Raw genomic sequence first — 16,278 nt, 5'->3', positions numbered from 1 at the left:
AAAGTAGGTTGCGAGACAAAAAAAAGGAAAAAATTAATAAACAAAAGCGTGACCCAGTTTTATTTCAGAATTACTGCATCAGTCCATGAATGGGAAGGTAGGCATGCAAAATGTATACAACATGTGGAACACCCATTAGTTACACCATTGCACTTCTCAAGAACCACAAGATTTAAAAAGACCAAAGTCTATGTAGATCAGCAACCACCCATCTTGGGAACATGATACAACAACAAAGGAATTGTTGACTAGTCATAGCAATCGATCTCCTATCAATTAATTTAGAGACAAATCTAAATCTGACGAAAGACCCCAATGGTGAAGAAGTTTGGAACTATGGTACAAGACCACCGTTTTTTCTCTCTACACTTATCACAGGACATGCCTCAAGTTACTCATGCAATATATTCCAAAGTGTAATTATGAAAAGAAAATTGCATTTGAACGAATTGTAAGAAATTGGGGTCTTGAATAAACAGATATTTTCTACGTAATGTAACACCCCTAAAAAGCTTTCTAAAAATACAATTTTTAAAGTCTATAAAAACAGACTATCACGTTGACATTCCTAATTTATTAAGATGGCAGCCTGTGTACCCCCTTATCAATGCAATTCTTTACAAAGAACCATATGACCCTCAGCTGGGTGTAAGCTAAAAAGCTGACCTTGAGCAGGGTGACAAAGCAGGGAAGTGGTAAAAATCACCCTAACATTTGGAGTCCCTGTCCTGTCTCCATTGGTCGGAATGGTTTAGATAGATGATTGACACTGGGTATGCTACCAGTCTTTCAAAAAGTGTATATATGCATATTGATGTTATACTGGTGGTAAGGGCTGAGGTGAGGTGGCAGTGCTCATTGGGAAGCTGTTTTCAGATAGAAGATGGACCAGGTGAGGGGAGGAAGGCCAAGGGAAGAGTTCCCTAACTCTTTGACAGAGAGCAGAATGCTATTATCACAAGCAACGGAGATCAACCCATTGTCCAATTGTCCTCTAGGATTAGTAAACTGCTCTCAGCTGTTATGGGTCATATAATTTTTCTAATTAATGTAGGGTGACAAAGCAGGGGAGGTGGTAATCACTAACATTTGGAGTACTTGGCCTGGATCCATTGGTCGGAATAGTTTGGATAGATGATTGACACTGGGTATGCTACCAGCCCCTCAAAAAGTGTATATATACAAACTGTTATTTCTTAATAAACCATCTTAAAATTACTTATGACTAGTTAACTGCCTATTTAGATAACTGTAGTCCAGTTGACTACAGGTGTAGTTCTGGTCTCCATGCTACAAAACAAGATTGAAGCATAGGAGAAAGCACAGAAAAGATTTACAGGGATGTGAAATTGAAGAGCGCAATATAAGGAAAGATTGCAAAGGCTGGGGCTATTTTCCATGGGGAAAGAAAAGACATAAAGAACTTTCAAAAGTGTCTTAAAAAATCATGAAGAGGTTGATGTGAAGTTTCCACTTGTAATTGAGTTCAGAACATGAGGGCATAAGTGCAAGATAGCAATTAACAAAGAATTCAGGAGTAATTTCCTCCTGCAGAGTGGATGAATGTGGAACTCGCTGCTCCAAGGAATGGCTGAAGTGGATAATAGTGATGCATTTAAAGGGGAGGCTTGATACGTGCTTAAAAGGAAAAAGGGATGCAAGATGGTGGTGGCATAGACTAATTAGGCCAAATAATTCCTCTGCTATAGGTTCCATGTCAAATTTCATAGTTTAAATACTGGTTTATGTTGCATCTTCCTCCTCTTCCATTTTGCTCACAAATAATGCAATCCCTTACTGAGTCACATTTTACTGCTTTTGAATTCAAAAGGTGTAATCCTCCAACTATTTATCATTATTAGAAGTGAATGAGAATGAAACAGTTCTTAGAGTACAATTAAGGAGACGAACAAGAAAGAATCTTCCCGAATAAATATCCTTTCTTTCTCTTGGAATCTGCATTTTAATAAAATATATTCTGAAACACTAGTGACAGCAGTTGCATATTAATTGCAATAGTTCTCGTTAACTTTAATAGTTTATTTTTACATTTATTCCACAGTTATAAATCAAAGGTCACACACGAAACAACACAAATACATGAAAATGGAAATTTAATTTTGCACTGTAGAAAATTATGGCTTTCTCAGTTTGTGCACTTTTAAGAAAGATATATATAAAATAGTTCAAACAGGGACAAATATACTGACAAACTCAAAAGAATTTGAAACACATACTCAGGAATAATTGTCACTTGTTAAGGTTAAACTAAAGAGACAGGAGACTGAAACAGATTAAATTTTAAAATGAATGCAGACAGTGCTTCAAATTCTTTCATTTATGACTCTCTCTATTTCTGCCATTTGCTTGTGTCCTTCATATGTAGTCTTCTGTGTCACTACGGCCAAACGTTCATGGTATTGTTCCAGGTGAGCCAGCAATTTGGAATACAGATTCTGTTAGTAGATAAATCAAAAAAGTTACTGTGTATACTCATCTTCTCCTTCAGAATATTCTTCTTTTCCTCATTTTATTGCTTTGGAAAGAAGCAGATCCCACTAATGCTACCAGTACCTTCCAAGTGGACAGTAAGGTCAGAAAGATCTTTTTGATGAACAACCTATATTTATATTCAATATAGTAAAACACACCAAGGCACTTCACGAGTATTATAAAAAACTGAAGCCAGTTAGCCTAACTCTCCTCAGGAAAAATCTAGAATCCATTTTTAAAGAGGTTGTAGCAGGGCATTTACAACCAGGCTGAGTCAACATGGTTTTCAGAAAGGGAAATCACGCTTGACAGATTTGCTAGAGTTCTTTGAGAATGTAACAAACAGGGTGGGTAAAAGGGAACCAGTAGCAAAGGTGTATTTCAATTTCAAAAATGTATTTGATAAGGTGCCACATCAAAGGGAAATGTTCACTGTATTAAGGGTGATGAAATAACACAGATAAAGGTTAACAAACAGAAAACAGGAAATGGGGGGAGATGGCTCATTTTCAGGCTAGTAAACAGTAGCTAGTGGAATGCCACAGGGATCAGTGCCAGTGCCTCAACTATTTACAACCTCTATTAATGTCTTGGGTGAAGGGAACCTCTGTATTGGGACCTATTCTGAGGTGATGGGACCAGTACGAACTGGACGGATTACGCCTGGGCAGGACCAGGACTGATGTCCTAGGGAGAGTATTTACTAGAATAGTTGGGGAAGGTTTAAATGAAAATGGCAGGGGGGTGGGAACCTATGCAAGGTGTCAGAGGAGGGGGAATCAAGGACAAAAACTCAAGATAGAAAGGGGAATAAGAAAAGTAGAGAAAGCAAGGGCCAGATTCAAACAGGGCCACAGTGAAAAAATAGTGGGAACAGGACCAGTAATGTTAAAAAGACGACAATAAGGGGTAAACCTTTTAGAACTGAGGCGAGGAGAAATTTCTTCACCCAGAGAATGGTGAATGTGTGAAATTCACTACCACAGAATGTAGTTGAGGCCAAAATGTTGTTTGATTTCAAAAGTAAATTAGATATAGCTCTTGGCGCTGAAGGGATCAAGGGATATGGGGAGGAAGGGGGGAACCAAGATATTGAATTCGATGATCAGCCATGATCAAAACAAATGGCAGAGCAGGTTCAAAGGGCCGAATGGCCTACTCCTCCTCCTATTTTCTATGTTTCTAAAGGCTTTGTGTCTTAATGCACAGAGCATTCGCAATAAAATGAATGAATTAATTGTGCAAAGAGATGTAAACGGATATGATATTGTTTGTTGGGATTATATGGCTGCAGGATGACCTGGGATGGGAATTGAACCTCTCGGGGTATTCAGTTTTTAGAAAGGGCAGACAAAAAAGTAAAGGCGGTGGAGTTGCATTGCTGGTTAAAGAGGAAATTAATACCACATTGATGGAGGATATTAGGTCTGACAATGCGGAATCTATATGGGTAAAGCTAAGAAACACCAAGGGGCAAAAACGTTAGTGGGGGTTGGATATAGACACCCAAACTATAGTAGTGATGTTTGGAATGACATTAAACATGAAATTAAAGATGCATGCGATAAAGGAACATCAGTAATTATGGGTAATTTTAATCTGTATATAGATTGGGAAATTTCTTCACCCAGAGAGTGGTCAGCCGATGGAATTCACTACCACAGAAAGTGGCTGAGGCCAAACCATTGTTTGCTTTCAAGAAGTAATTAGTTATAACACTTGGGGTCAGGGGGATCAAAGGATATGGGGGGGGGGAAGGCGGGATCAGGCTACTGAGTTGGATGATCAACCATGATCATAATGAATGGCAGAGCAGGCTCGAAGGGTTGTATGGTCTCCTCCTGCTCCTATTTTCTAATTTTCTATGCATTGTAGCCAAATTTTCTGACAATACAAAAATAGGTAGGGAAGCAAGTTGAGAGAGGGATACAAAGTGTCAGGAAAAGGATGTAGATAGGTTGAGTGGGCAAACCTTTGGCAGTTGAGGAGTATGATGTGAGAAAATGTTAGGTTGTCCACTTTGGCAGGAAGAATAGAAAAGCAGGGCATTTTTTAAATGAATGGAAATTGCCAGAATGCTGCAGTGTCCTTGTCATGAATCACAAAGTGAGCATGCAATTAATGAAGAAGGCAAACAGACTGTTGGCCTTTACTGCAAGGGGGATGGATAAAAGGGAAATCTTGCTATAAATGTACAGGGCACGAATAAGATACAGTTTTGGTCAACTTAGTTAAGGAGGGGCATATTTGCATTGGAAGGAGTTCAGAGAAGACTCATTGGGTTAATTCCTGTGGTGAAAGGATTGGCTTATGAGGAAAGGTTAAACAAGTTGGACCTATACTTATCAGAATTTAGGATGAGAGATGGGGTCTGACAGGATAGATGCTGAGAAGATTTTTTTCCCCTTGTGGGGGAATCTTGAACAGCGATCAGACTTTCAAAATGAGGGGTCTCTCATTTAAGATGGAGATGAGGAGGAAATTCTTCTCTTTGAGCGTTGCTAATGTTTGGAATTCTCTAGCAAGCAGTGGAGGCACGGTGATGTAATATATACACAAGGCTGAGTTAGACAGATTTTTGATATTAAAAAAAGGAATCAAATGGTGTAGGGGACAGGCAGAAAAGTGGAGTTATGGCCACATTAGATCAGCCATGATCTTCTTGGCTGACAGAACAGGCTCAACGGGCCAAACGGCCTACTCTTAATCCTATTTTTTATGTTCTTACCAAACAAAAAATTGACATCAAGCCACATGACAGCTTTAGCAGTGGAATTATGGAGCTGAAGGCACAACTGCCAGTGATGGAATAACAAAAAATAGTAATGTTTAAAGGACCAGAATTAACACAACACTTCTATTGGAGGATGAGGACAGTAAAGAATCTGCATGTCTTCTGCAATAACTGCACACTCTACGTTTAAGAGCCGTGGGGTTATGCTGCAACTGTACAGGACCTTGGTGAGACCACATTTGGAATATTGTGTGTGGTTCTGGTCACCTCACTATAAGAAGGATGTGGAAGCACTGGAAAGAGTGCAAAGGAGATTTACCAGGATGCTGCCTGGTTTGGAGGGTAGGTCTTATGAGGAAAGGTTGAGGGAGCGAGGGCTTTTCTCTTTAGAGCGGAGGAGGTTGAGAGGCGATTTAATAGAGGTTTATAAGATGATGAGGGGGATAGATAGAGTGGACGTTCAAAGACTATTTCCTCGGGTGGATGTAGCTGTTACTAGGGGGCATAACTATAAGGTTCATGGTGGGAGATATAGGAGGGATGTCCGAGGTAGGTTCTTTACTCAGAGAGTGGTTGGGGTGTGGAATGGACTACCTGCTGTGATAGTGGAGTCGGACACTTTAGGAACTTTCAAGCGGTTATTGGATAGGCACATGGAACACACTAGAATGATAGGGAGTGGGATAGCTTGATCTTGGTTTCGGACAAAGCTCGGCACAACATCGTGGGCCGAAGGGCCTGTACTGTGCTGTACTGTTCTATATTCGATACATGAATAAAATTGAAATGAAGCCTCAATTTTAGAGCTCTGTTTTCAAAATAAAAATAATGGTCCATAACTTCAAGTGGAGTGGCAACTGAGTCAGACTGCCACTCCACTCATAGTTAAAACCTTGAAAACTAGCCCCTTCTATCTTGCCTGACCTTTCGACTCTGTGCTGTGCATCACATTCCCAGGGCATATAGTCAAGGGCAACTCAGTTGCAGATAAGTAAGCCATGCCCCTTTTTACAGCACTAGCTTCTACAAATCAGGTAATTTTAAAGGTCCAGCCAAGTTTAAAGGTCTTTGGAAAGCCAGTGATAAGGTAAGTGGATAGGATTTGTGGAGATTTGGGTGTGGGAAGAGTTGGGTTGTGCTTGGGGTGGGGAGGACGCCAGTGCTATAGTTCAAAATAGTTTGCATTCTTCTAAGTGTTTCTGGGTAACTATTGTTGTAACACAGTCGGAACCATCCAAAATTTGCAATTTAAATCGCATTTTCGGGTGGCTCCCAGTGCAGGGCAATTGCTGAGAGGAAGTTTGAACTTCCCAAAGAATCGCCATGCAATCCTTATCTGGGAACCTCCAGTGGGGAGAGGGCGAGCAGAATGCATCTCTGGGGTACTCCCCAGATAACATCTGAGCTGCAGCTCAGATGTTATGGCCCATTAAGTATGAATATGTCACTTCTGCTGAATAGATGATCAGCATATCAAGTTTATTTGTTTAGGAAAAGCTTTGATTTTAATATTTGCTCAGCAACTGGTTTCAGAGATACTGGACAGTTCACCTATAATTAGAAAGCTAAATCTGGGGGGAAAAAAAGGCTCGAGACAGTTTACATTTTGCACAATGCTGAAAGGCTTGCTAACAAGGTTAATTTACCAAAATCCTCTCAAATCTCAATCTAGGACATGATACACTTTGTAAAGATCACTCTTTACTTAAAACCATATTCTATTACTTCTGACACTAACAAGTAGAAAAGAAAAATACAACTCTAATCCCTATAGCTGAAACAGGCATTTTGGAAGTGGATTACTTCCCCCGCTACATTGTATAATTTCTCTCTCAATTGGCCAGTTGCAATTTTTGATGAGAGAAAAATTCAGTAAGTCAGCCAGTGGCGTAGGTTAATGCAAATCACTGCAGATCCTAAGTCATGTAAACCTAATAAAAAGCCTGGTTGGGTTGTTCCAATAAGGCTACATTGTAGATTACAGCCTCTTTTTCATATTGCTATGACGTACCTGATATTCCGATTCATCTTTAGTACAGCTCTCTTGCAATGTCTGGCTTTTTGTCAGGTATTGTTGGCGTTCACTGTTTATTTGTGCAATCTGCTCAGATACCTCCTGGCTTCGTTGCTTAAACTGATCAAACTCACTATTCAAAAAGAATACAAAGAAAAATAAATTTCATATACTTTTAAATTTTGTGCTGCAATATATGTTAAAACAAATAAGTATTTATTCCTAAATGATTGAGTTTAATTTACAAGATTAAAACTGGCAGCCCAAATTCAACAGTGCATTTCTCATAAATAATGAAATTATGTTACTCTCGAATCTATTTCCACAAAGCCAAATAAAGATGGTGCTGCTTCTGAAACAAAAGCTGTCTCTAATCAATAGAATGGATGCTCCAAGTTATTATGGCTACATTGGAGTTCTGATACAATGATGATAACCATCGGAAACAATTAACAGGGCTCAAATCACATTACATTCAACTCTGACAAGTTCTTTGGTTTATTGTAAAGTATATCTTAAATAGAGATCCCAAGACCTAACTAGCTTGTAACTCATTCCCTTCCACAGGATCATAGAACCCATACAGTGCAGGAGGAGGTGATTTGGCCCATCGAGTCTGCATCGACTCTCCGAAAGAGTATCTTACTCAGACCTTCCCCCTCCCCCAACCCCGTAACCCCACATATTTACCATGGCCAATCCACCTAACCTGCACATCTTTGGACTGTGGAAAGAAACTAGAGCACCTGGAGGAAACCCATGCAGACACGGGGAGAACTTGCAAACTCCACACAGACAGTCACCCAAGGTCTGAATCGAACTCGGGTCCCTGGCAGTGTGAGACTGCAGTGCTAACCAGTATATAATTAAGGTTTGCAAACTGTAGATTAACATATAATAATACATATAATTATGAAAAATGTTTTTACTTTGTAAAAATATTACTAATGCACTCATGTAGGTTTCAGCGATGCTCTCCAAATTCCTTGGTGACAGAAGATTCAGTGAAGTCTCTCTCGCCCTCCAGACACTCATTGCAATTAGCTCCTTTCCCCAAGTCGTTGTCCCAAACCTCCCTCCCCAGATTTACTCACTCAGCGATCCCTATACCAAAACCCCTGACACATACATATCCCTCTTTCCAAAACCCCCACCCCACCACTCACTCAAATTAGCAGCCTGACATTTCAACAGCCTTACAACAATACTGAGCTGCACTGGGACCCCATCGGCCCCTTCATGATTAGGCCATTGAAAACAGGAGCTGATTCAGTACAACCAGATGAAGCTTGGTCTTGGCTGCTCTCTCTTCACTCTTCCCCCCCCAACCCTCAACGTCTGCCAACTCTACAGCTCCACCAAGCAGCTAGCAGCAGAGTGTGCCCTTCCAGTGAGATAAGTGACAACAGTTGATGCAAATCTGAGTGCTAGTAGTTGGGATTTGGGGCCAGGCATGAACTGCAATGGGGCTCCCCACTCTGGAGTTCACAGATTGCGAAGTCCGAGTTGTCCAGGTGCAATCAGCTGAAAGCACAAGATCATGGTTGAGTGCACCAATATCTATGGTGGAGGACAGAAAATCATTCTCAAGGGTGGAATTCCACACTTGAAAAGTCAGAATTCCACCAAAAGGCAGAAATTCCACATCTCTATTGGACCCAAGTATTCTGCTGTCTGTATATTGACAAGGAATTATAATATGCAGAAGTGTATTTGTCCAAAACAGATAAACAATAGTGTTTAACAACAAGCAGTGGCACCTGACACAAAAAATGGTGAACACAAGTAGAAGATGAAAAAGTAAAAAATGGAATCCATAACAGTTTTCAGAACTTCAAAAACAGATTAACAGAGCATACTCATCATGCTGAGCACACTGCTCAGACCATTTTGTCAACAAATTGCAATTATGGATTTTGAAAGATGTGTATTATTGCCAGTCCCAAAATAAAGTCTGAGACAGTCAGTAGTTAAGTTTACATACATGGCTACTGAATCAAGGTCATGCGCCCTTGCTTCCTGCTTCTTATGCCTCTGCATCTGTAGCTTATCCTGTTTTTCAAATTTTGAACCCAGAATTCTTTTCAACCGAATTTCTTCTGTCTGCAGATTTTTCAGTTCCATTTGCTTTCTCTCTTGCTCATTTTCTTCATTCCAAATCTATAAAAAAGTCAAGACAAAAACATATTCTTGTAGATGGTTTCACTTTTAAGAGATAAAGGCACAACATTGAACACCTCTTTAATTGAAGTGGACAAGATAGCCGATTGCAACAAGGTCTAAAGATTATCTTTCACATACAGTATTAGTATGTGAAGAATTTTCTTGAGGATGCTCATGAGCATATTTTATCCTAGAAACAGAGGAATCAAATAATAGCTTGGCCCTTTTTGGCACATTCTCCAAGCAACCTCCAAGAGTACCCCCACGACTCTCAGCTCCAGTTCTATTTATAGAAAAGCTTAATAAGATCTCAGTTAGAGTATGGGGAGCAATATTGAGATCCACAGTATAGTAAAGATACTGAGATTTTGGAGCAGGTCCAACGATGATTCATTGGGATACTAGGATGAAGAAATACAATATGAAGATAAACTTGAAAAATTGGGGCTTTTTCATTAGAACAATGCATAAAACAGAGTAATATGATAGAAATGTTTTAAATGAAATAATGTGGCAGGATAGATAAAACAAACTGTTTCTTGTATTTATGGGCCCTAGAACAATAGGGCACCAGTACAATGGAAGAAATTTAGCACAGCAGCGGGGAGAAATATCTTCAGAGTTGTGAGAATGTGGAATTCATTTCCAGAGTGGAAACAGAAGCTGCCAACATTCAAGACAGGTGCATGAACTAAAAGGGGTTGAAGGGCTCGAGGTACAGGGTGAGTAAACGTGATCACAACTATTTGAACATATGGAGAGTAAACACCAACACAGTTGGCCTAAATGGTCAGTTTCTGTGTTGCAACCTCTATGTATTTCTATAATTAGAAAAGAAGTGTGCAAGTGTGTAGGATTTTGAGGTGTAGAATACAGCCCCCTCAAGCAATTGTACCAAAATACTGATATCGGAGGATGCAGTGAATTTCCTGTAAGTGAGAGGAAACTTTGGAACTCATCATCTATCAGTTAGTATACTTTACTAGTAAAATTGTAAGATTTGGGTCATCCTGGAATTTGATTGGAGAAAATAATTACTAGGAACTATGTATCTATCGTTATAACAAAAGTTTAAACATGAGCACAGATCTTACCAGAGGTATATGTAGAAAAAAAGAGAGAAATCCCCCCCCCGCCCCCACTCTTTTCCAATTGGCTTATAACCGTTACTGTTTATCGACCACACAGATTTAGTCAAATATCTGACAGGTAAGAAAAACTATTACCCATCACAGTTGGCTATCAAACACAAAACATCCAAACACCACCACACCGCCTACCAACACATACTGTCCACCCCAGTTACTTTGGCAACCATGCTTTGAAATCCACCGCCATACTAATTAAATTTATTACCTAGAAATTACACCACAGAAACAGACACAAACCAACTAGTCCATGCCAGTGTTTTCTGTTCAAGTCTCCTCCTACCCACCAGAATAACCTGCTACTTTTTCGCTCCAATGCGCAAATCAACAATTCCCTTAAATGCATCCTTGCTATTTGCCTCAATTTGAAAGTCTTCTCATGAATTCTGTTTTGGATTTATTAGTAATGATCTGATATTCATGGCTCTTAAGTTTTCAACACTCATTCAAGTAGAAACACCTTTTCTACATCCAACTCATCAAACCTTTTCATAAATGTTAACATCACGTCTCAGTCTTCTCTTTGAGAGTAAAAACCCCGTCTTTTCAGTCTTTCCTGATAGTTATAACCACTATTCTAGTTTCATCCTTGTACCTTTCCCAGTGCTTCTATTTCCCTTTTATAATAGGAGACCAGAACTGTGCCTCTAATTATATATAATTAAGGCTTATATATCTGCCTCTCAAAAGGTCTTTACAATCACCCAATCTAAGTTCTCTATCAATCTTAAGTAGAAGAGAATGGGCCAATCTAGAAGTTCAACAGCACATTATTCACACACAATTTGAAAACAATAATATAATAATTTTAAGGGGTTAGCAAAAGCTTTGCAAAACATTACACAGAATAAATATTTTGCTAAACACAGTAGAACCTACTTACCTCAGTGTTCATGTTGCTTATAAGGTCAGATCCAGCCTGAGATTGTTGCAATAAACTGCAGTAAGTTTCTAGTTCTTTGTTTTGGAAGTTGGTAAAGCTTGCCAACTTGTCCTGAAGTTCCATTGTTCTATCATTTTTCTTTTGCTATTAAATGCACACAAAATTGAATTACAATGGGCTGAGTGATCTCTGTCAGCTACTTCAATGTGAGACATATCAGCTAGCATAGCTCTTGCCAAGTATTTGCTGGCATTGCTCAGGACTAGGGACTGATGATAACAAGCTGCAGCACTTTCTCTACTCCAACAATTCCCAAGTCGGACAATAGGGACACACAAAGTTGGACAGCGCACAATTCAGACTCAGTCTCCTTTCACTTTGGGTTTTCCTAAATAAAGTGGCATATGCACATAGACACCAAGAATATTGATCAGTTATGTTACCATATGATCCAGGAAGGCATCGTCTGCAAATAGACGAGCTGTAATTCAATTTAATTTTCATGATCAGGGCGGGGGGGGGGTATCAGACCATTGCCATTCAGCCTCTGCAAGATCAAGGCCTGTGAACACAGGAAATAGAAGCAGGAGCAGGCAACCAAGCCCTTTAAGCCTGCCCCGCCATTTAGTACAATCATGGCTAATCTATGCCGGCCTCAACTCCTTTTCTGTGCTAATTCCCCATTGCCCTCTATTCCTTGATCTACCAAATATTTATCCACCTCGACTTCAAATGATCCGGCCTTCAAATTCCAGAGATTCACCACACTCTGCGAGAAGAAATTTCTATGCACCTCAGTTTTAAATGACCAGCCCTTTATCTTGTAGCTATGTCCCCTTGATCTAGACTCTCCCACTAGTGAAAACATCTCATCATTTAACCTACAAAGTCCCCTCAAGATCTTTATGTTTGAATAAGGTCACCCCTCACTCTTCTAAACTTCAAGGAATACAGACCCAGACTATTTAGTCTCTCTTGATAGGATAACCCTCTCATCCCAAGAATTAGCCTGGTGAGTATCTTTTGGACTGCCTCCAATGTTATTATACCCTTTTTTAGGTAAGGTGGCCAAAACTATACGCAGTATTCCAGATGAGGCCTCACCAACACCCTGTACGATTGCAACAAAACCTCCCTATTTTTAACCTCCAACCCCTTCGTGCGCCAAATAACAGTGCAGGTTACATTAACAGGATTAATAAATATGTGATTAATTTAAAAATTGAACAGAGTGCTGCAAATTCAAAGAGAGATAGAAAAATTGAGACAGCCTAAATCACACCAGCGATTAAAAGACGGTAAGAGGTCAGAGGGACAGAAGTCTGTGGAACGAGACTTTGGAAGGTAGGAGCTGTGCAAGAGAAAGAAAACTGGCTAAATAAGTTGGAAGCAATTCAATGCTTTTCAACAGTTTTACTGAGATTGGACCAAAATACTACACAAAGTCACATTTAAAAACCATTCAGCATAAGGATAGCAAGTAAATGTTACAAAGGACAAAGAGAATAATTCAGTACTGAATTAACTGCATTACATAGTTCATAAGCTATCCTTAACAGTTAAAACAAATTTGAAATTTCAAGCAATTGACTTTGTAATGCATTTAAAAATAGAATGGAAAGACATCCTAAAAACTAAGCAGTCTAGAATATATCTTTAGGATGAATAACGATTCATCAGTCGGGGAACCCTGTCTGACTCTTAACCAGTAACCCCTACACTGAAAGAAAGTTCCATGTATGAATGTCAGACACTGGCAGAATTGGCTCAAATAACTTACTAAAATCCAAGGTTCAAAAACACACTTGACACCAAAACAGCTGCCAGCACAGGTAGTTGTATGAAAGTACAATTTACTGTTAACAATTTTAAGAAATAGGAGGGGGTGAGAAGCATTTTACCATGGCTTCCTTCTTCTTTTCCACCGTCTCCCTCATTGTCTGTATCTCTGTGTTCAGTTGTTCTGGACATTCCACAATCAGAGGCTTGAGATGTGCTTGGATTTCTTTTGCATTGGCCATGTCCAATTTTATCTGGCCCTTTTTATTAACAAATAAAACTAGATTAGGAACAAAAAACATTTAGATTTGCAAACTAACACACTAATATTACAATAATTCTGATTTTGGAAAGGGCATCGTACGGGATAATCTCACAACTATCGCACTAAAATAAGCCTTGACAGGGCGAGCTCACTCCAATGTAGTGTGACTTCTCTAAACTCTCCTGGCTCTTCCACGCAGACTCGTACTGCATCTTCCTGGCTTATCCTAACAAAAGAGCTCATCTGAACATCACAGTTAACTCACAGATTATGTTGCCTTGTTCATTAATAGGGATGTTCAGCTTCACCTGCAGATAAAGATTTCCATTTCACTTGAAAAATATGAAGTCACCCTTACAAGAGGGGGCAGGAATTGAAAGATAAGATAAAATTTATAGATATGAAGCTTTGAAGGCAAATGAAGGTCACATGCAAGTTGAGTGTGATGGCAATTATTGGTGTTATACAAAATCTTCCAAGTTGTTAATGGCTTACAATACTGTACATACAAATTATAGATATAATTTAGATACTGATACATCAATTGACAACTAATTAGGGTGTACTTACCAGCATTTTGTTTCGTTCTGCAATTTCAGCCTTCAATTGAGCAGTTGCATCTTGAATGGAATTCTGAACAAAACATAAAAGAGTGATATAGTTCTGTGTATATGGTTGAAGACAGCGGTGTTCCCAAGACACAGCCTGCTGGTCAAATCGAACTTGATCTTTTGGAGAATCATCGGTGTAGACTCAATGGGCCAGATGGCCTCTTTTTGCACTGTAGGGATTCCATGGTTTAAAATGGTTTGGTTAGAAATACGACTCTTATCAAGTTGTTGAACTTAATGACATGCACCCCAGTGTCATATAAAATGGGGAATATGTTCTGCCAGCTTCTGGCTCATATATTTAAACAACTCACTTTGGTCTGAAGTCATTGCAATGAATTGGCAAGACGTCCATGAAGTCCAATATTAAAGAAGGTAAGTCAGACCCTAGGAATTGTAAGTCATTTACTTTGATATACATACATATAAGTCATAATCAGACATGTTTTCTGTGATCACTTTGTATACCACAAAGTTGTTTGTACATAAAACAAGGATTAAAATCGGAATTTTCAATAAATACTCTTTGCTACCAACTGGAGTGATTACTCAAACGTTGTAGAACCTCAGTAGTGATAGGAAACAGCAGTAGCTTTAAAAAGTAATTAATCATTTTAAAATCATTGGTCAATTCTTTTTGAGGATCCAATGCTTGAATTGATCTTTTGTTTATTACTTCTGTTGTAATTGCAGGTCATTTGGTAGATCCATTCTCTCCCATTTACTCAGATTTATTTACTTTCTTATTTAACAAAACATTGTACAAAAAATTTGGCAGTAAAATTTAGATCCATTATATCTGGCAAATATTAAATGGGACTAACAGCGCAGAAACAGGCCAGTTGGCATAACTAGCCAATGCTGGTGTTTATGTTCCACATGAGCCTGAGACAGCAGGTTCGAGCAGTAGTACTAAATATACAGCAACATGAGAGGGGAGGAATTAAGTGAGAGTTAAGTACAAATTAATTGAGATTAATTGATCATGGAAATGAGGATGTAGTATCCATAGGTTTGTGCTAAGTCTGCTAATCAGAGGATGCTACAAGGTGTATTCCTCATTATGATACTTGTGACATTTAGTTTAGGTTACATTTTCACTACTATTATTTCTGTAATATTACAAAGAACAAAGAACAGTACAGCACAGGAAACAGGCCCTTCGGCCCTCCAAGCCTGTGCCGCTCATTGGTCCAACTAGACCATTCGTTTGTACCCCTCCATTCCCAGACTGCTCATGTGACTATCCAGGTAAGTCTTAAACGATGCCAGCGTGTCTGCCTCCACCACCCTACTTGGCAGCGCATTCCAGGCCCCCACCACTTTCTGTGTAAAAAACGTCCCTCTGATATCTGAGTTATACCTCGCCCCTCTCACCTTGAGCCCGTGACCCCTCGTGATCGTCACCTCCGACCTGGGAAAAAGCTTCCCACTGTTCACCCTATCTATACCCTTCATAATTTTGTATACCTCTATTAGGTCTCCCCTCATTCTCCGTCTTTCCAGGGAGAACAAGCCCAGTTTACGCAATCTCTCCTCATAGCCAAGACCCTCCATACCAGGCAACATCCTGGTAAACCTTCTCTGCACTCTCTCTAAAGCCTCCACGTCCTTCTGGTAGTGCGGCAACCAGAACTGGATGCAGTACTCCAAATGTGGCCTAACCAGCGTTCTATACAGCTGCAACATCAGACTCCAGCTTTTATACTCTACACCTCGTCCTATAAAGGCAAGCATACCATATGCCTTCTTCACCACCTTCTCCACCTGTGCTGCCACCTTCAAGGATTTGTGGACTTGCATACCTAGGTCCCTCTGTGTTTCTATACTCTTGATGGCTCTGCCATTTATTGTATAACTCCCCCTACATTAGTTCTTCCAAAATGCATCACTTTGCATTTATCCGGATTAAATTCCATCTGCCATTTCTCCGCCCAATTTTCCAGCCTATCTATATCCTGCTGTATTGTCCGACAATGCTCATCGCTATCCGCAAGTCCAGCCATCTTCGTGTCATCCGCAAACTTGCTGATAATACCAGTTACACCTTCTTCCAAATCATTTATATATATCACAAATAGCAGAGGTCCCAGTACAGAGCCCTGCGGAACACCACTAGTCACAGACCTCCAGCCGGAAAAAGACCCTTCGACTGCTACCCTCTGTCTCCTGTGGCCAAGCCAGTTTT

At 39.7% G+C, this 16,278-nt stretch overlaps 1 protein-coding gene across 2 annotated transcripts in view; it reads right to left on the bottom strand.

Moving 5' to 3' along the window:
- Positions 1-38: 38 nt before the first annotated feature.
- nuf2 (UF2 component of NDC80 kinetochore complex) overlaps positions 39-16,278 on the bottom strand; it is a 40,160-nt gene continuing 23,920 nt past the window's right edge. The window contains exons 9-14 of one of the 2 annotated variants that reach the window (XM_078219338.1): positions 14,050-14,112; positions 13,337-13,474; positions 11,436-11,579; positions 9,226-9,401; positions 7,239-7,374; positions 39-2,456 (exon numbers count right to left, since the gene is read on the bottom strand). In XM_078219338.1, coding sequence (XP_078075464.1) covers positions 2,325-2,456; positions 7,239-7,374; positions 9,226-9,401; positions 11,436-11,579; positions 13,337-13,474; positions 14,050-14,112 — 789 coding nt within the window. In that variant the 3' untranslated portion in view covers positions 39-2,324. The remainder of the gene's footprint in view (positions 2,457-7,238; positions 7,375-9,225; positions 9,402-11,435; positions 11,580-13,336; positions 13,475-14,049; positions 14,113-16,278) is intronic. The other variant, XM_078219339.1, reaches the window with a different exon arrangement.

Source organism: Mustelus asterias, chromosome 8 (genome assembly GCF_964213995.1).
Source record: "Mustelus asterias chromosome 8, sMusAst1.hap1.1, whole genome shotgun sequence".
In the NCBI taxonomy this organism is placed as follows: domain Eukaryota; kingdom Metazoa; phylum Chordata; class Chondrichthyes; order Carcharhiniformes; family Triakidae; genus Mustelus; species Mustelus asterias.
This window is presented reverse-complemented; position numbering and strand designations above follow the sequence as displayed.